The 20,107-nt window shown below is 40.9% G+C and overlaps 1 protein-coding gene across 1 annotated transcript in view; it reads right to left on the bottom strand.

The window, feature by feature from the left end:
• Window positions 1-20,107, bottom strand: part of shisa4 (shisa family member 4) — a 58,565-nt gene that overhangs the window by 10,053 nt on the left and 28,405 nt on the right. The window contains exons 2-3 of the mRNA XM_039749408.1: window positions 1,500-1,677; window positions 1,282-1,415 (exon numbers count right to left, since the gene is read on the bottom strand). Of these exons, the coding sequence (XP_039605342.1) occupies window positions 1,282-1,415; window positions 1,500-1,677 (312 nt within the window). The remainder of the gene's footprint in view (window positions 1-1,281; window positions 1,416-1,499; window positions 1,678-20,107) is intronic.

Below are 20,107 nucleotides of genomic sequence, written 5' to 3'. Positions count from 1 at the left end.
GAGGAAAACCTAGGCAGGCACTAGGAGAATGTGCGGAGTTAATACTGCTAATGTCAAACCTAAGATTCAAACACAGAAGTGCCAGGGTAACCATTGTGCCACCTTGCTGCCCACACCCATTCCTAATAGGAGGAGTGGTAGCTCTGAGGTTAGGGATCTGCACTGGCAATCGAATCCTGTAAATGCCAAAAAGGGACTCTGCTCTGTTGGGCCCTTAACCTGCAATTGCTGAGCGCTATATAAATGCAAAGAATTATTATTAAAATTAAAGGTTAACAACTTGTAACCACTGCTGGTGATTATAAGACAAATCAGTAGAGTGTCATGCTAAGGCCAGGGTTTCATTCCTGGCTCAGGCGCCTTTTCTTTCCATGTATCCTTTTTATTGCCTTTTTAGAGACACTTCTTCATTGCCATTCGATGTCACCGCAGACATGTCAGGCTCGATTGACTATTTCTGTTGTGTTCAAGTGTACGACTGGTGCTAAAAGATCAGTCAGCCTATGCAATGTACAATGACAATGCACCCCGCAGTTCTTGTCCTGTCCACCATGGTGCGCACCCACATCACTGCTTGCCATGTGCAGATCTTCCACGTTGGTGCACTCCATAAGAAGGATTTCAACAATGGCACGTCCGTGTCGCTGCCTGCCGTGAAAAGAGAGTCTGCATTGCTGCCTGCCATGACAAAGAACCCAAGTCCAATTTTTTGGCTCAGGTCATCTGCATATCCAATTCATGGGTAGCGTTATGCATAGAGTGGCAAAAACTGTCTATTGACATCAAGATTAAGGATCGAGGCTCAAGAGTTTATGAATTTTTACATGACAGACAGACAACCCCTTCGCTTTTTACATATATAGATAAATATTTCCTAAATTCTTTTTGTGTTTTTCTGCTTATATTTCATTATGTTTCAATAAGTATTATTACCTTGTATTACTTAATTATCTTTTATTAATTCCTTGCTATCTAGGACTTCCTTATTATTTTTTTATTGCTTTATCTTTCGTATTATGTTGATTATGTATTGATTAGATTTTTTGTTTTATGTATTTTCTCTTACCGTTAAATCCAAGGTAGATGGGACCCCCTGACAATGCACTGGTGGGACCACCATCCCACACCTCTAACTGTTTTGCTATCATTTCTGGCTTTGGATGTTTGGACTGTGACTGTGGACTGGTTTAGCCAACTATTTGTTTGCCTTTTGTGGTCTGTTGGACCAATCAGTTATGAAGGATGCTATACATGAAAGGAAACAATTTGTGAGGCCCCTACCTTCATAGGGCGTTCTCCTTTGCTGCCGACGCTGGTACAGGTAACAACAGGAGCACATGAAGCAGCAGAGCACTATGGCAACAATGGCTATAAACAGCAATATGGAAGAGGCGATGCCAGCAATCATGGTGGGACTAAAAAAGAAAGAATGCCCAAGAGTTTGTTAGTATATAGTCACAGAGAAGTGGTAACGTACTCATGAAGGTCGATATGCTCACCTCATCTGCATCACCATGCAGTGCTTCTGCTGCCTTTCAGTAAACAAGCGGTATGTATCCAGACAGCAGTAGCGATGGTAGCAGTTCCCACAGCAGAAGGAGAGCAGAGGGCAGTCTCTGCCACTGTGCCAAGTACCATTTCTATCCACATACCACAGGCAGTCTTCATTTGCAGAAGCTTGGGGATGTGGCAAAGACAAAAGGACATGGTTTATAAATTTTAGCCACTGATTAATTTACTATACAACCTTGCCTAGTAATTTCAGCCAGACATCATAAAAGTTTGCTCTCCTCCGCTACTATCTGCAGTGAGCTCATAACAATCATAACCCATATTAACCATAACCATAGTAATGAAGCCTTCCTAATTAACTTGTTGAATCAGCGGGACATTCATAAAAGTTGTGTTCTACAGAGCAGAAAACACACCAGGCCGTCACAGAGTGGTAGAATATGTAAAGGATGTCACTGCCCTCATTAAAGGAACGCAGTCAGTCATTGTCCAACCCGCTGTACCCCAACACAGGGTCACGGGGGTCTGCTGGAGCCAATCCCAGCTAGCACATTGAGCAAGGCAGGAACAAATCCCGGGCAGGGTGCCAGCACACTGCAGAACACACACACCAAGCACACACTAGGGACAACTTAGGAACGCAGTCTCCCAAGTCTTATTCCTCTGTTTTAAAAGATCAGTTCAGCCTGTCAACAATGTGGACCCCCAAGCACTTACAGCAGTGCACCACCTCCATATCCACTCCCTAAATAGTGATAAAATGTAGAGATTTTTTGATGCGGTAAAAGTCAACAAGTAGCTTATTGGTTTTGCTGATGTGGAAATGCAGACAATTCTCTAAGTTCTCTCCAACTCTTATCCTCTGTCCATTCCCCGTTGCAGAGTCATTTATTATTTATTTGCTCGGCAGACATTTTTTATCTAAAGGGACTTCCAAAGTAAGACAACATAACCCAGTAACATCGGTCTTGGGCAGGGGTGTTGAACTCCAGGCCTGGAGGGCCGCAGTGGCTGCAGGTTTTCATCCTAACCATCTTCTTCATTAGGGACCAGTTTTGGCTGCTAGTTAACTTCTTTTGCTTTAGTTTTCATTAACTTGACTCAGGCCCCTTACGTGTCTCTTTTTCCTTAATTAGCAGCCAAACAGGGTGGCACGGTGGTGCAGTGGTAGCGCTGCTGCCTCGCAGTTAGGAGACCCGGGTTCGCTTCCCGGGTCCTCCCTGCGTGGAGTTTGCATGTTTTCCCCGTGTCTGCGTGGGTTTCCTCCCACAATCCAAAACCATGCAGGATGGGTGGATTGGCGATTCTAAATTGGCCCTAGTGTGTGCTTGGAGTGTGGGTGTGTTTGTGTGTGTCCTGCGGTGGGTTGGCACCCTGCCCAGGATTGGTTCCTGCCTTGTGCCCTGTGTTGTCTGGGATTGGCTACAGCAGACCCCCGTGACCCTGTATTCGGATTCAGCGGGTTAGAAAATGGATGGATGGATAGCAGCCAAACAATAATGAGACCATCTCACTATGACCAGCTCACCTGTGCCCATCACACAATATCTGAAAATAAAGAGAGGTGAAGGTCTTGGTAAGGCTGATCTCTCAGGTCCCCAAAACATTTTGACGGTGTTTTTTGAATCAACACTTTTAGAAATGTCTGCTGTGACAGAATGAGAGCAGCAACAAGCCATGGAATTAAATAACGGGTTTAACTAACAGCAAGAATCAGCGTCTCATTAAGGAACTGGTTGGAGTTTGAAGCCCCAATTTAGCTGGTCATCTGTTGGCTCGTTTCACATCTTATTTCTGTCTGGCTATCATTTAATGAAGAAAAGAATCAATTCAGAGGACTGAATCCTTAAAAACAGGGCCATTAAAATGAAGGGAAAAGGAGTTAATTAGCAGTGAAAACAGGTCACTGATTAGGAAAAGGGTGAGAATGAAAACCTGCAGCCACTGCGGCCCTCCAGGCCTGGAGTTCGACATCCCTGGTCTAGGGACTGTTCTGAACAAGAGTAGCAGAACAGGTTACAAAAGTTGATCACCACAAGGGAAGAGCTATAAAGCTAGAATAACAAAAATGATCAAATAACAATATGACAAATATCCATAATACAAAAACATTCATTAACAATCTGACAGATATCTGCAGAACAGTAGGGTTTACAATCCGTTCTTCAACACATTGAGGGAGCCAGCAGTTCAGACGGAGGTGGGCAGCTCTTTCCATCAACTAGGAGCCACATATGAAAAGTGTCTGGATGGAGATATTGTATCATGCAGAGGTGGCATCACCCGGCGCTGTTCACGGAGTGGGTGAGAAGGAGCACAGCACCTTACCATCGTCCTCACACACACACAAGTGCTAACCCGGTAACAACTCTGTAGGCAGGCATCAAGGATCATCAGAGAATTTTTGCAAGTGACATGACCTGGTGTTATATTTATAGTCCTGAGATGTTCAGGTTGAACACAAAAAGTGACAAGTCTGTTCCTTGTGGTGATCCAGTATTGCTCACACAGTCTTTGAGCCTCACAAACTGTGGTGGGACAAAATGATGATCCATTATATAGGACACCATAGGCTCATCCACCTGTGTGCTCCTGAGCTTACTCTTTAACAAGGGTGGCTAGAGTGCAATGGTGTGCAGTTACATGTTGTAATATTATCTAAAGTACCAATGGGGTAGTGACATCACACGTGTGTATACACCGTAATAAATAATGCACGCACAAGGCAGATCACACAGTAAACTGGTGAGGTGGAGTACGTGAAAGTTCTGCGCATGCATGCGGCAAATAATGCAGGTAGCGCAGATTGGGTTGTGACTAGCTGCTATAGTTCTGTGATGTCATGCCAGCCTTGCAAAGTATCATGGGGTGCCGGGGAAAGTTTGCCTGTGATGGAAAAACCTGGCGAATGAGGTCACCAGTGAACCCAGAAAATTTGCGGCGGAAAATGCTCTGGCGAATTTTACCGATCTATATTATCCTTAATTAACATTATGTAAACGTGTATAGCCTTCCAGAGTTTTGAATGTGTTTATCAATGTTGCAGTCTTGCGTTGACCTTTTCTTTTTACTGAGAATGAAATATTCTTCTTTTATCGTCGCACAATGGATTCCAGTTTTGCTCTTGATGTTGTATGTTTAGGCTCTGTCCCCAGAGACCCTGAAATGAACCGAGTTTGACAATATTATGTTATACCAGGGGTCCTCAATCACGGTCCTGGAGAGCCGCAGTGGCTGCAGGTTTTTGCTCCAACCCAGTTGCTTAATAAAAAGCACTTATTGCTAAAGTAACACTTCTGCTTCACTTTAGTGATTTTGAGCCCTTATTGCTTCATTTTGTCTTAAACAGCTATTTTAATTGCTCCTTATTATCAATAATATGCAAATGACAAGAGAGAGCAGCATTTCTCCATTTAGCTTATTTCCATTTACACCTGTGTGTATTTATCTGCACTATTGGGTTGAATTAAATACTTGGAAGAAAAACGAAGAGAAAAAAGTGAAGGACTGAGAATTACTCGTCCATTTTAGCCTTCAAATCATTTGCATGATAGAAAGGGAAAGAAAATCTAGGATATGAGAATGACCTGACATAGCAGAGTTAATTTAATTTCATAGCTTGTTAGTGCTTTATTGGCAAGAATTGCTTTCTAATTAAGCAACCAGGTCAGAACAAAAACCTGCAGCCACTGCGGCTCTCCAGGACTGGGATTGAGGACCCCTGTGTTATACGGTTCTTTTACTTATTTCTTTACTGCACCAAGTTTGTCAGTTTGAGAGTACAGGTTGGCCCTTGCAATTTGGGGGTTTGTGATTTGCGCCTAAGTGGAAATTATTTTGCGACTTATTGTTGAAAACTGCAGGCAGCACTGTAGCAACACTACTTAAATGGACTACAAATCCCAGCAACCCCAGGACTACTAATGCCATTGGGCAGCTTTGGCAGATGTAGCGAGGGTGGCTTGGCGAAACAATATGAGGGCACTAGCATTGAGTCATAAAAAGCCGACGGGATCGCTATCAGTGATGCCTTTTAGTTTCAATGCTTCACTGCACAACTGCACACTCATCAAATTAGTTTTCTCTGTATTTATATTCTTTGAGTTGTGCCCACTTGTTTGTGTTATTTTATCTGGGTTGGAAAACATCTGCATGTGAAGAGTGCTCCCCACTTCTACAAACCTTCATATACATCAGCATCACGGTAGGGCAAAACATTACGTGACTTTCAGGAAGTTGTTGACACCACCATCATCTGCATCGGTGAAACTGGACCGTGTCATGAGTGTTCATCGTTTTGTGCTTAGTTGGATTTCTTTTGCATCTGTAATATTAATCACTTTTGTCATATACTTCCATAAATACACATAGACACAACTTTATTATAATAAGCTGAATTTTTAAAAAAACATTTCAGATTACTAAAGAACTGCTGAACTACGCACTTTCGCTTGGCAGCCAGCCTCACATATGTAATTTGCTTGCGTAGTGATCATTCTGTCTAGCATTTCTTGCTGATTTCTGCATTGTAATTAGTGTAATAAACTTAAAATATACAGTAATCATGGGCCCAAAACGTTTTCATGGATTTTTACATTCTGCCCCCCCCCAAACCCCAGCAAATCACACGTCATAATTATTGTCGCATGCGGCTGGGGGTGGAGCCCAGCCGGGATGCCCAGGAGGACTGGAGGAGGGCTTGTGCCTCCTCCAGACCACGAGGGGGCGACCGCCCTGGTTGTGTTGGGGCCTGAAGAACCCTGGACCCTCAGCACTTCCGCCACACCCGGAAGTGCTGGGAAGAGGCCTGGGGACCCCCGGAGGGCTTCCGGGTGCACAGCCGGCACTTCCGCCACACGGGGGGTGTGTCCGCGGGGGATTGCCGGGAAAGCAGCTGGAACCCATCCAGGCTGCTATATAAGGGGCCGCCTCCCTTCAGTCGGGAGGAAGAGGACGGAGCTCGGAGAGAGGAGTGGAGGCGGCCAGAAGGAAAGGCACTAGAGACTGAGAGGCCTGGACTTTGGGGGATCGGACGTGCACTAAAACAATTGTAAATATTTCCTGCAAATAAACGTGTGTTGGGTGAACAAACGATGTCCGTCTGTCTGTGTCCAGGTCCAGTTCCACACTGTATATTAAATTCTAATTTTTTCATTAATTACTAAAACAGCAATGGAAAATATACGCTATGTTAATTGCAAGATGCGGAGGAGGACTTCATAATTAAATACCAAGATTTGTGCATGAAACTAAAGGTAAGAGCTCACAGATTGGTTTTCTCATATTTTATGATTCCCGATTACAAGTGCTGGTGCCTCACAGTAAGGAGACTTGGGTTCACAGCCCAGGTCCTCCCTGTGTGGAGTTTGCATGTTCTCCCCGTGTCGACATGGGTGTCCCCCTTGATTTCCTCCCACAGTCCAAACACATGCAGGTTAGGTGGATTGGTGTCTCCTAAAGTGACCCTAGTATGTGGTACGTGTGTGTGTCGCCCTGAGATTGACTGGCACCCCATCCAAGGTTTGCTCCCCCCTTGCACCCTATGCCAGCTGAGATAGTCTCCAGCAGACCCCCTGTTCAAGACTAAGCGGGTTAGAAAGTCACTGACGTCCACAAGAATATTGAGGTGATGTAACTTGACTGAGGGTCAATCAATGATGCAAAGACTGAGTGAGGACAGAACCTGACAACGTTAAGATTCAAATCCTTCACTCACTCGATTGCCGTGCCGCATCTGAAGGACACGCAAAGGTGAGGGGATATACTTTGTACAAAGCACAGTAACGTGGTGACTAAGCTGGGATTTGGCCAGCAGCCATTCTGATTAAATGCCTGATTTGTTAAAAACCCTTAGCTCTGTGTTGCCTTACTGCTAGCAGCTAAAGATGCTTACAAGTAATAAGAGGCTTACACAAATGAAGGTAAACACTAGCAGGGGAAAAAAGTGAAAAGGAGTAATAATGAAAATAGTGGAAATAGTTAACATACTACTAGCTTAACTACTTACCTAAACCATTGTGAGCTTGAGACTTTAAAGTACATGGCTTAGTTTGGCAAACATGATTGGACAAAAATGAAGTCAGGCTAGTCCCCAAATATAAAACTCTAAAAAATACATAAGACAGTAGAAAGAGCTTTGCTAGAGATGTTTTTGGATGATCCAGTAACCCATTAGTGCTGGACAGCAACATACATCATCTGCAGCTGGTAAGACAATCAGGCAGAGATGGTACTGATGCTGACAAACAGCAAAAAATATTTATGAGGCAGGGACTGAGGAATGAGAACAAAAACAAAAGCAGGGGCGCACAACCGAGGAGACGAAAGATCTGGCACTAAAGCCCAGTCGCTAGACACACTTGTAGTTCATTAACTGTTGCTTAACTGAAAACCCACAAAAAGTCCTTTCAGCAAACCCCAATATGTAACCCCAAATTTCTAGACTTTCAAGCCCTAAAAATCAAAAACTAAAGAAGGTATTCACTGTATGTTCTGGTGATTATCCGCAATCTTGGACACCTTTAAACATGTGGCTTTTGAACCATTGCCTTTATTGGTGTCACACAGTGCAATGGCTGGGAATGTAACCCCAGCAACAGGCCATAATGTCTGAGCAACGGAGCAAAGTTACAATTTTGTCTATGTACTCTATAATTTTTTCTGCATTCTTTGGTTTCTGGGGTTCTTCATAATAAGGAACGTCACGCATGGACCCTCCTCTCAAATATGTAGTTCCACACCAGGTCTGGTCAGGTTTGCCCCACAGTACCGAGAAACTGCCTAGTGAGGGCAACTGACTCGGCCCCTTGTGGTCCCTGGGCCCTAAAAAGCACGAGCGTCGGGAAGGAGGCATCACTTCATGACCAAGCAACTGAAATTGAGTCGGAGTTCCTCCATTACCTAAAAGTGGAATGACTTTTCCCCAATATTAATGAAGATGTCTGTTGTTGTAGATGGCATAATGTGTTTATTTTCTTTATTTTCATTTGAAGTACAGTAAATGGGGATGGCTGGGTTGGCACCCCAACATCTATTCTGTCATGACCTGTCATTCACTTGGACGACCACAGGAACTATTCAGATTTATTATTATGGGTTCTGAATACATAAATCTGATTATCTGAAGGAAGGCTCTGGGATACTAACACGAGTGTTAGAGGACTGGTCTGTGGGATCAGAAACACAGAGCTAACTAGTGCCTTCTTCTCTCCTTAATGATATTCCAGACAACCGATTTAATCCTAAGGTTTACTAATGTCTGGAATGGTTTCATTCTTGTTTTTCGGCCTCTTTTACTTTCACTGGCACAGCTCTTGTCCTCATGTTGAACAATGGCAACTACAGGCTCCCAACGGGAGGAAGCAAGCTGAGGTATCTTTCTATTATAAAAAAAAAATCTAGAGACAAGACTATTGCCAAGAGATTTTGTCAAGTCCCGCTGTCCACTCAACCATTTTCAAACACGCCCACGGTCCACTCGCCTCTCATTCGTGTGAATGCTTTTGTCAGACACGGTTCCTGTGCTCTCAGCTCTTGTACATTTTTAGGTTTTCCTCATTTTAAGTTATTTATGAACAGTGAAAATTTATTATGTCCAAATCTTATTGAAGAATTTTATCCTGAAAGGTTATCAACAGAAGAAATGAGTACACGGGCAATCCTAGCAGCGAGAAACGATGACAAATTAACAGGAAAATTTTCGATCGGTTACACAGCAAATTGGTTAAATGCGTATCAATAGACTACGCTGAAACAGTTGGTGGTGATGGTGTGGAAGATGAAAACATCAATTTACAATATCCCGTAGAATATCTACAACCGTTAACACCATCTGGTCTTCCACCGGCTGAATTACTGTTGAGAGAAGGACGTATCGTAATGTGTTTTGTTACGGGAAAATGGTTCAAGGGATTAGAACATAAGTAGGCAAAGAATCAGAGAGAAGAGGTCCAATACTTCTATTTTGTTTACTTAATCAATTATAACATTTAAATACATATGAATGGGTTATAGAAATAAAGAGACAAACTTATACTTACAATAACATACATACATACAGTAACATACATCAAAAGACCCAGAGCCATCATCCCAGACCAGTAGACTGAGGGGACCCGCTTGTCAGTCTTGACATATGAATAGGTTATAGACAAAGAGACAAACTTATACTTACAATAACATACATACATACAGTAACATACATCAAAAGACCCAGAGCCATCATCCCAGACCAGTAGACTGAGGGGGCCCGCTTGTCAGTCTTGTCAAAGGATCAACCCTTTTAGCCTTTCATTTACCGGGCGGTGCGCGCTGTCCCCACGGTTGAGCCTCCAAAGAAACTGAGGGCGGAACCTTCCCTTATATACTAATTGAGCGTCCTTGCCCAAAGCGGCTTACGTGTAAGCAGTGTATACAGAAGTGATTAGTTTCAGCACACACACCTTTCCACAGGACGCGGTGTTGTTTTGCACTTGGTCCTGATGATGACGACACCTGGTACCAGGAGGCACACAAAAATAAGAATTGCGTAGTGAAGACCCTTGAAGTGAAAAACAAGTCAGCATGACCCTCTGGCCATATTCCCAGTACTTTTCCTTCTTGAAGCTGGTTTTTGCGCTGAGCGACCAACGCCCATCTGCTCTCTTGATCCCCCCCTCTCTTTAGAAAAATCCTTCCATTACATAATGTTATTGTGCAATTTATGTCTGAGTGATGGGCTATGCGATAGGACAAGATTAGTTGTATTGAAAATCGGTCGAACAATTCTGACATGTCAAATTTTAACAGGGAAAAGAAAGGTAATGTAGCACATCTTCAGGGGATAACATTAGACACCAAAGGAGATCTTGATATGCCATTCGTATTAAAACATTTGCAGTTTCCTGTTAGAATAGCTTTTGCTATGAGAATTAACAAATCATAGGGACAGGCATTTGAAAAAGTGGGTTTATTTATTAGAGACAAAGAAATGACATTCACGAATGTCACGATGTAACTCCAAACACAGAATCAAACTTCAATGCCATATTGACGAAAAGTTCATTCTAAATATTGTTTTTACACAAGTGTTCCAGTAAAAGTGCAAGTTTAAAAAGTATTTGCGTGTTAATTTCAAAGATAAATAGAACAAAAATGTATAACTCAACAAATACCTTTAACACAAAATGAAAGATGATTTTATTTCAATTTATTACATTTTACTTTTTTTAAGCATGGTTAATTACTCACTGTAATGTAAAATAGTCAGTTCTATTATGCATGTGTAACAATTCCCATGAAAATAACAATCTGTTTAAATTGTACACATGCTTACCCATACGCGAGTGGCAGAGACGCTAAGTGGCTGGCACATAGCGCCCACCCGGGAGTTGGCCAGAGAAGCGAGCAGGGGGGAGAGCCTCCTAGTCTTAAAAAGCAATGAAACATACCTGAGGAATCACAAACACCCGAGACACCAATTGTGCCAATTATTAGGGTGCCCTGCAAGGGGGGCACCGTGTATAAAAAGTGTTTTCATTTCTAAATGCTGTGACTGAAATATCCTTAAATGAAAGTATGCAGTGTGCATTTTAATGATGTCAGAAGTGTTTGATTTGTAATTATAGGGGTAAATCAAGGAATAATGTCCTAAAAATTATGGACAGTAATTTAAAAAAAGCTATCAGGAACAGTGTCATGAGTGTAGGGCAAGCACTTCTTCCTTTTCACATTAAAAATACTGAATTGTTAGTGAAAGAAAACGTAAAAGAGTGGAAAGGGAACTACTAAGGCCAGAAAGTCAACTGTGTGTGCCATCAGCTGCAGAGCAGATTAAAGAATTATTAATTAATTATTAAAGACTTAGAACTGGGGCAAGCGACTCAGCAATCAATACAGCCTAATTGAAACCTTTAAATGAAGGATATTATATCGGCCATTGAACCAGCCATAAAATCTGCAGTTAACCTCTGGGCTCCACTGTGTACAATGTTAAAAAGAAAAAGGTTATAGTTATGGGATCCATTTTTTTATGCTTGTTTTAACACAACATTTTTTAACACAAAATTTTGTGTGAAATAAAACTTGGGAATTAAGAACAAGCCAGGGTGTGCGAAAGATGTGAAGCGGCGAAACGAAAAATAAAATGCTTACCTCTTAGCTTTAAGCCTTAAAACTTAGAGACTCATTTCCAATTTCCATATTTTCCAGATATGATTACAGATAGATTGCCATGAAAGTTGATATATACTGTAGCCCACAGGATAAACTCTAACAAACTACTAAGACTAGATAAAATTATCTTTGAGTACTTAATTAATAAGTATATATATATATATATATATATATATATATATATATATATATATATATATATATATATATATATAAAGCTTTGACGGATATTTTTAGGGAGTTTCCGACGGACAGGAAAATAGCAAATATTATCCCGTTGTATAAAAAGGGTGATTGGCTGATCTAAGTAACTATAGTCTAGTAGGCTTAATATGCATCACAGAGAAAATTAATGGAAGGAATTATTAAGGATAAGACTAAGCAACAACTCACAACTCACACTGCACCCAACCTCCTTGGCCCCTCCCATAGGTGGTGAGCCCATGGGGAGGAGGACCCACGTTACCTCTTCGGGCTGTGCCCGGCCGAGCCCCATGGGTGCAGGCCCGGCCACCAGGCGCCGCCATCGAGCCCCACCTCCAGGCCTGGCTCCAGATGGGGGCCCGTGACCAGCGTCCGGGCAAGGGAAAACGTCGTCCAAGGTTTTATTCTTCATCAGAGGTTTATTGAACCGCTCTTTGTCTCATCCTCACCTAGGACCAGTTTGCCTTGGGTGGCCTACCAGGGCATAAAGCCCCGGACAACATAGCTCCTAGGATCATTGGGACACGCAAACCCCTCCACCACGATAAGGTGACGGTTCAAGGAGGATTCTCCCGGAAGAGCTGGAAGAAGTGGCCGGGGAGAGGGAAGTCTGGGCCTCTCTGCTTAAGCTGCTGCCCCCGCGACCCGACGCTCGGATAAGCGGAAATGGATGGATGGATGGATGGACTAAGCAACACCTGGCAAGAACAGGAGTTTTACGGAACAGTCAGCATGGATCCAGAAGAAGGAGGTCGTGTTTTACTAACATGTTGGAATTCAATGAGGAAGCAACAAAAGGATACAAGCAAAGTGGAGCAGATGAGATTATTAATCTTGGCTTTCAGAAAGCATTTGATAAGGTGCCACATAAGATGATGGGCATCAAACTATAAAAGTTCAGGGTGTTCTGTGTAGATGGGTGCAGAATTGGCAAAAACACAGAAAGCAGAGGGTGATGGAGACAGGAGGCTTAACAGAAGTAGCTGATGTTAAGAGTGGTGTTCAGCAGGGGTCAGTGCTAGGGCCATTGCTATTTTTAATATACATAAGCCAGTAATGGCGCACTGCACGAATACATTTAACTTGGGCATTCATAGCTCTCATCCTCTTCCTCTGTACGTTTATCATTCGTTTGCTCAGAGGTTGATGCGCTTGCTGCTTTGTGAGCAGCTCTTCTTTTCTCCACTCTAGCGGCTCACTTCTTCTCTTCTTTCGTCGGCATCTTTTTACGTTAAAACTGATTAAGATAGTGTTTGTGTTGCAATTACTTAGTACTTTTTCTTAGATTTTTCACTTAAGCTGGCACTTAAGCCTTCAATCTGCCTCAAGAATGATTTAAGATATGAAGAGGTTGGGGAAGTGACGGCAAAGGTGGTAGGGAATGAGAATCGTGCCCGTATGCATGTGCCACACGGCCGCCCTGCCGCCTGGAGTAGAGTTTTGACTCTACAATAAAAAGAAGAATAACCTTGGAGGACAATCATCACCCTAAAAGCAGACAGTAGACGTCACATAGTGTATGTGTATCAAATTTCAGGTCAATAGTTCAAACGGTTTGCGAGCTACAGGTGATTTAAAATCTTAGATAGACAAACAAGACAGCCACGGTAGCATGTTATCCATCCATCCATTTTCCAACCTGCTGAATCCGAACACAAGGTCACGGGGGTCTGCTGGAGCCAATCCCAGCCAACACAGGGCACTAGGCAGGAACCAATCCCGGGCAGGGTGCCAACCCACCGCAGGACAAACACACACCCACCAAGCACACACCAGGGCCAATTTAGAATCGCCAATCCACCTAACCTGCATGTCTTTGGACTGTGGGAGGAAACCGGAGCGCCCGGGGGAAACCCACACAGACACGCATGCAAACTCCACGCAGGGAGGACCCGGGAAGTGAACCCGAGTCTCCTAACTGCGAGGCAGCAGCGCTACCACTGCGCCACCGTGCCGCCGAAGCATGTGATATATGAAGATAATTTGGATAGGAATATAAATAAAAAGCCAGTTAAGTTTGCAGATGATACCAAGTTGGGTGGATTGGCAGATAATTGATAATCAGTTGAATGATCACTGAGGGATTTGGACAGCATATAGGCTTGAGCAGATTTGTGGCAAATTTAATGTCAGTAAATGCAAAGGATTACATGCAAGAAGTAAAATGTTAGGTTTGAATATACAATGAGAGGTCTGAAAATTAAAATAAAAAAATATGCCAACCCCAGAACAGGACATCTGAGCCCCCACTGATTCTTCTTCATCTACAGGAACAGAAAATACCCTCCTTTGGTGTCTAACTTCACATGGTGCATCATTTTTTTGACTGTTCATTTACATTGAAAATGTGTAATTGTTAAAAGTGTTAAATTACACTTGAATTATTTTTTGGTTTTGTAAAATGTGTACAAATATGTAAACACATAAACATACTAAAAATAGTTTTAAAGACATCTATTAATTACAGGTTGAAATCTCTTTCACAAAATCTTGTTTATCTCGTTTAAATACATTAGTTAGATTCGCTTGTGTGAAAAAATATTTAAGTGGGAACCTTAATATCTTCAGATTTAAGTTTTTGTGGATGGTATTGATACATAACCCCCATGGATACAGAGGCGTTACTCTCTTTGTATTTTTTTTTTTCCATTGGTGAACAAATGTTTAGTGATAAAAAAAAATGAAGACAGACATACTGTATGAAAATATGACGTTGTTATTTAAGAGAAACCAGGGGGCTTCCGCACCCTGCTCGTTTCATCGCCCACCCCCAGGTTTGGTTTACCGGATATACAATTTAAAGAGATTGTTATTTTCATGGGAATTGTTACATATGCATTATTTTCCCTTTTATTTTAAAACTTTTGTAAAATCAATATTTAGAATTAACTTTTCGCATTGAATTTTGATTCCGTGTTTTGACTTCCATCGTGACAACGCAACTTATAACTGCCTATGAGTGAATATCGTTTCTTTCTCTCTAATAAATAGAATGACTTTTCTCAAATGTTTGTCCATGCTCTTTCTTCTTCGCTTTGTCATTGACATGTCATCTAGAACGTATAAAATTATTGTCCTGATAAAATTTATAAGAGCTGAGAGTGCATGAAGTGTGTCTGACAAAAGCAATCACACCACTGAGGTTAGATGACTGTGGTCTTGTTTGAAAATAGTTGTAAGTAGAGCGTGACTTGAAAGAATCTCATGTTAAAAGTCTCTGTCTCATGGGACTTCATACTGCAACAAAGTTTTTGGAATCTTTTAATTCTCGCTGGGAACACGAATTAGACGATCTACAAGTCTCCGACTTAAAGTTTAAATCAAACAATATACTCGATCTCTTTTCGCTGTTCCGTTATTTCACCGAGTAATAATTTCCATTTGTTTGCGCTAATGCGATCTATACTATCCTTTTATTCGAGACTCTGAAATTTTCGTACTTCCATTATCTCTAACCTGTTGTGCATGTTTACCGCGGCAACATTTCTGAATTCTTTACAATGTTGTACTTTGTCATCTACTCTTTGTTCTTTATTTCTAGCCCCGGGCTTTCTGCTGCTGCATGCGAGCTGCGTTTTCTTCTTTCCGCGCTGCACGTCGATCATTTAAAAGAATGTACAGCAGCTGTCCTTTTGCCACTTCGCATCTGTGCTACTCGCATTGTGTGTAGGGGGTGGGGGGGTTTGATCACACGCTAAGGAGATCTGTTCGGATCATCTGCTGGCTTGTTGCTGCTGCTGGCGAGCTGCATGTTCTGCTTGTTGTGCTGCGAGTCGATCATTAAAAAGCCTGTACAGCAGCTGTCGTCTTATCTCGCGGGATGTCAAAGTGTCTTCCAAGAAGATCACGTCTCATCTTCCTCATCTCCCTCCCAAGATTTTTTTTATAATAGAGAGATATAAAAAAGTACAACATAAAACAGAATGAACCCCCCCCCCATACCCTGTGAAAGAGTGACATAAAATGGGGTTATTGATATATTTTGCATGATGTTTCAACATATACAATGAAACATTATAGTCTGTCTTTATACTGCATTTCTTTGTACATATTTATAATTACTGTATATCACGCTGGGCTCATAAGTGAAGTTCTGTTAATGTGAATAAATTAAATGGAAAATGAAGCTACAAACCGTCTGGATCTCTGGGCTAGCATGATTCTGTTCCTTAGCATATTGCTCAGTGTATGTTGCCTGCAAGTATGGGATAGTTCTTATTGCTATACAGTACGTGTACTCATCTGTATGAAAGACTAAAGAGTGCTCTGTCTGTTATCTTCAAGCAGTAAGAAAAGATGAACATGGCTGCTTAAGAGCCACTAGAGCACCACTCAGCATATGACTGCAAAAATAAACCTTTTATTTTCTTTAAATGAGACTCGCTAAGCATCAACAATTGTAGAGAACAAAGAAAAAGACTGGAGAGAACTGAGCCTTCTGCGAGAACACTATGCAAAATTCAAATAAAATCACAACTATTAAATTTTTTTTATGCAAAGATTAGTTGAAATGAAGTACAGCAAACAATAGTGACAGGCCACACTGGTAAATACTGAGAATGTCGCTGACTTTGGAAATTGCCAGAATAAACAGAGTCTTTGTTTTATCTCTCATTGAGGCTGGAGAAGGAAATGTATAGGATGAGAAGGAGTGCAATAAAGAATGAACTTTGTAAATAAAACCTCAGGGACTGACAGTGCCTGGAAGAGAGAAAGGGGCTCATTTTAAAAGCTAGGGTGTATTTGGAATAGAAATTTTACAGACTGGCTGCAAATTTGAATTCTTTTGAGGAAAAACGGTGTGTTCATGAGGTAATTTGTAAACTTGAAGATAATGAGTTGATTTTTCTTCTTTGACATATGAATTAAGTATTGTTTTCTTTTTGGGATTTTCTTTACTTACAATATTGTAAATGATTTTTTTGATTATGGATTCATAAAGTTCAATTCAAACAAATTCTTTCTTTCTTACTTTTTTCACACAAACACCAATTTAGCATCACCAGTCCACCTAACCTGCACGTCTTTGGATTGTGGGAGGAAATCCACACAGACATGAGGAGAACATGCAAACCACATGGGGGGCATGCGGGGCATGAACTTCAGTATCATAACAGTGCTACCTCTGTGCCAACGAAATTCAGTGTTTGCAATTTATATACAGTAATCATTCAAAGGAATGCCACTGAGTAAAAAACTGCCTTACCAGATTAAAACCAAAAAAAATCGAGAGTGTTAGTTTTAGTACTTACAGTGCTGTGAAAATATGATTATCCACAGTTACTTCATGATATAACAAGGGGGGGCAATTACTTTTTCACATAGGGCCATGTAGGTTTAGATAGTTTTTGTTTCCTTAATAAATAAAATTATCACTTAAAAACTGCATGTTTGGTTTACTTTGGGTATCTTTTCTAATATTTAAATTTGTTTGATGATCCAAAAATTTAAGTGTGACAAACATGCAAAAAAAAAAAAAAAGGAAATAAATAAAAAAAGAAAGAATTTAGGAAGGGGGCAAATACTTTTTCACAGCACTGTACACCGAACTCTTGTGTCTTGTTTAATGTCATTTGTTTAGTGTGTTTAGTATCCCAAAATACTCATGTGGACTGCAGCACACACTCACTCCGTCTGCTGACCTCTTTAATTGTAAAGCACTTTGGCCGCAGCATTCCTATGTTGTTTTAAATGTGCTATATAAATAAAGTTGACGTCGACTTCTTTTTGTGTTAGTGGAAGACACCAAAGGTGCTTCCTCTAGATAAGTAAAGGGTCTGAATACTTGTGTCAGTGTAATATTTTAGCTTTAACATTTTTATTAAATTTTCAAAAATATATAAAATCCTATTTTCACTTTGGGGTATTGGGTGGTGCCTGATGAGGGAAAATGAATTTAAAAGATTTTAGCACAAGGCTGCAACATAAGAAATTGTGAAATAACTGAATACTTTCTGAATGCAGTACAAAATAAGGACAATTATTCCGATTGGTTCTCCTCCTTAAACTTTAATGGCATTTATGTGCATTTGGCTGCTCTTAATATGCGTGGGCTGCTGTAATGCTGCAGTTTGCAGCTGGGATCAATAAAGCATCTATCAGCGTTTCTTCAGGCGACCTAAAATGTGCTAGAACATAAAGGCCATTATGAAATAGACAAGGATGAAATCATGATCTTCAAAGAATCAAACGTTTAGGGCAGCATACATTTATGACAAGAAAGAAAGAAGTGAGGATATGTGGTGTAGATAAATGGTTTGAATGTTTATTTTCTCTGCCACTGGCTGTAGCCATTTATACCGATAATTTGCAGAGAGCCACACATTTAACAAAACTGCACATTTCTTCCAGTCATTTGTGGTCAGTTTCAAGTAATCATCTTTACCAAGTGAGGCTTGGATTTTATCTGCGGCCCTAACCCCACCTATTTTCCCTAATTATTTTACTTTAATAATAAAAAAAAAAGGTTTTCTGGTTTATTGTAGATTTGATATAACAATTTCAAACTCACTTGATTTAATTCAGAACCATGGGGAGCCAAAGCCTATTACAGCAGAGTGTTCCTTGGCACCTGTTTATTTTCCTTTTCTGTGTCTTCTATGTTTCTTCTAAAGTATTATGTTGCATAAGTTTATTGTAATTATGTATTTTTGTTAGTATTGTCCTGTTTGTTTGCTATTACGAGCTATATGTAGAGTACAGTGTAAGAGTATTTCGGGGATGAAACCTACTGAGGTGGGGCCACCCTCAGCTTTTATAGTGTAAATCTGAGAGCGGATCTTTCAGTGGTCTGTTAATTGTCGAGTAAATTAGTGTTAATACCAGATCTTCTGGTTCTGGATTATTTTGCTTCTGTTTTTGGGCTTTAACTTTGAATTTTGTATTTAGAGTTTTTTGCCTTTTGCCATGTTTGTTAATTATAAATAAATTGTTACACTTACACGGATTACACTGTAGCCTTGACTTTCTTAGTCGAGGGTTTTCATTGATCCTTTCCCTGCATGGGCATTTACATGAATTTTTTAAAATATTTTGAGACAATTACATAAATATGTTTTGAACTGTAAAAGTCAGAGCCCCTTTAAGATCTGGTTCTTTGTAAGTTGTGGTAATTATACTTCAAAGACACATGATATTCTATATGGTGTTCCACAAGGCTCTATCCTGGGTCCGCTGCTCTTTTCGATTTACATGCTTCCGTTAGGTCAGATTATCTCGGAGCATAACGTGAGCTACCATAGCTATTCTGATGACACCCAACTTTACTTATCAATAGCGTCTGATGACCCCGACTCTCTTGATTCACTGACACAATGTCTGACTTGTGTTTCTGAATGGATGAGTAGTAATTTTCTCAAACTAAACAAAGAGAAAACAGAAATTTTAGTGATTGGCAATAATGGATATAATGAGGTTATTAGAAATAAACTTGATGCTTTAGGATTAAAAGTCAAGACGAAGGTAAAGAATTTAGGGGTAACTATTGACACTGATCTGAATTTTAAATCACATATTAATAAGATTACTAGGACAGCATTTTTCCACTTAAGAAAAATAGCAAAAGTTAGACCTCTTATAACATTGAAAGATGCTGAGAAATTAATCCATGCTTTTGTTTTCAGTCGACTAAATTACTGTAACACTCTCCTCTTAGGACCACCCAAAAAAGACATAAATCGATTGCAACTAGTGCAGAATGAAGCTGCTAGAATCTTAACTAGGAAAAGAAAATCAGAGCCCATCTCTACAGTTTTGATGTCACTACACTGGTTACCTGTGTCATTCAGGATTGACTTTAAAATCCTGCTTATAGTTTACAAAGCCTTAAATAATCTTGCTCCATCTTATATTTCGGAATGTCTTACACCTTACACTCCAAATCATAACCTTAGATCATCAAATGAGTGTCGGCTTAGAATTCCAAAAGCAAAACTTAGAAGAAGTGGTGAGGCGGGTGGCCTTCTGCTGTTAGGCACCTAAAATCTGGAATAGCCTGCCAATAGGAATTCGCCAGGCTGATATGGTGGAGCACTTTAAAAAACTGCTGAAAACACACTACTTTAACATGGCTTTCTCATAGCTTCATCTTAGTTTAATCCTGGTGCTCTGTATATTCAATTCATTATAATAACTATTCATGGTGGCTCCAAAATCCATACTAACCCCTACTTTCTCTTCTGTTCTTTTTCCGTTTTTTTGCGTTGGCGACCTGCGCCACCACCACCTGTTCAAAGCACCG

This window comes from Polypterus senegalus, chromosome 3 (assembly GCF_016835505.1).
Source record: "Polypterus senegalus isolate Bchr_013 chromosome 3, ASM1683550v1, whole genome shotgun sequence".
Lineage (NCBI taxonomy): Eukaryota > Metazoa > Chordata > Cladistia > Polypteriformes > Polypteridae > Polypterus > Polypterus senegalus.
This window is presented reverse-complemented; position numbering and strand designations above follow the sequence as displayed.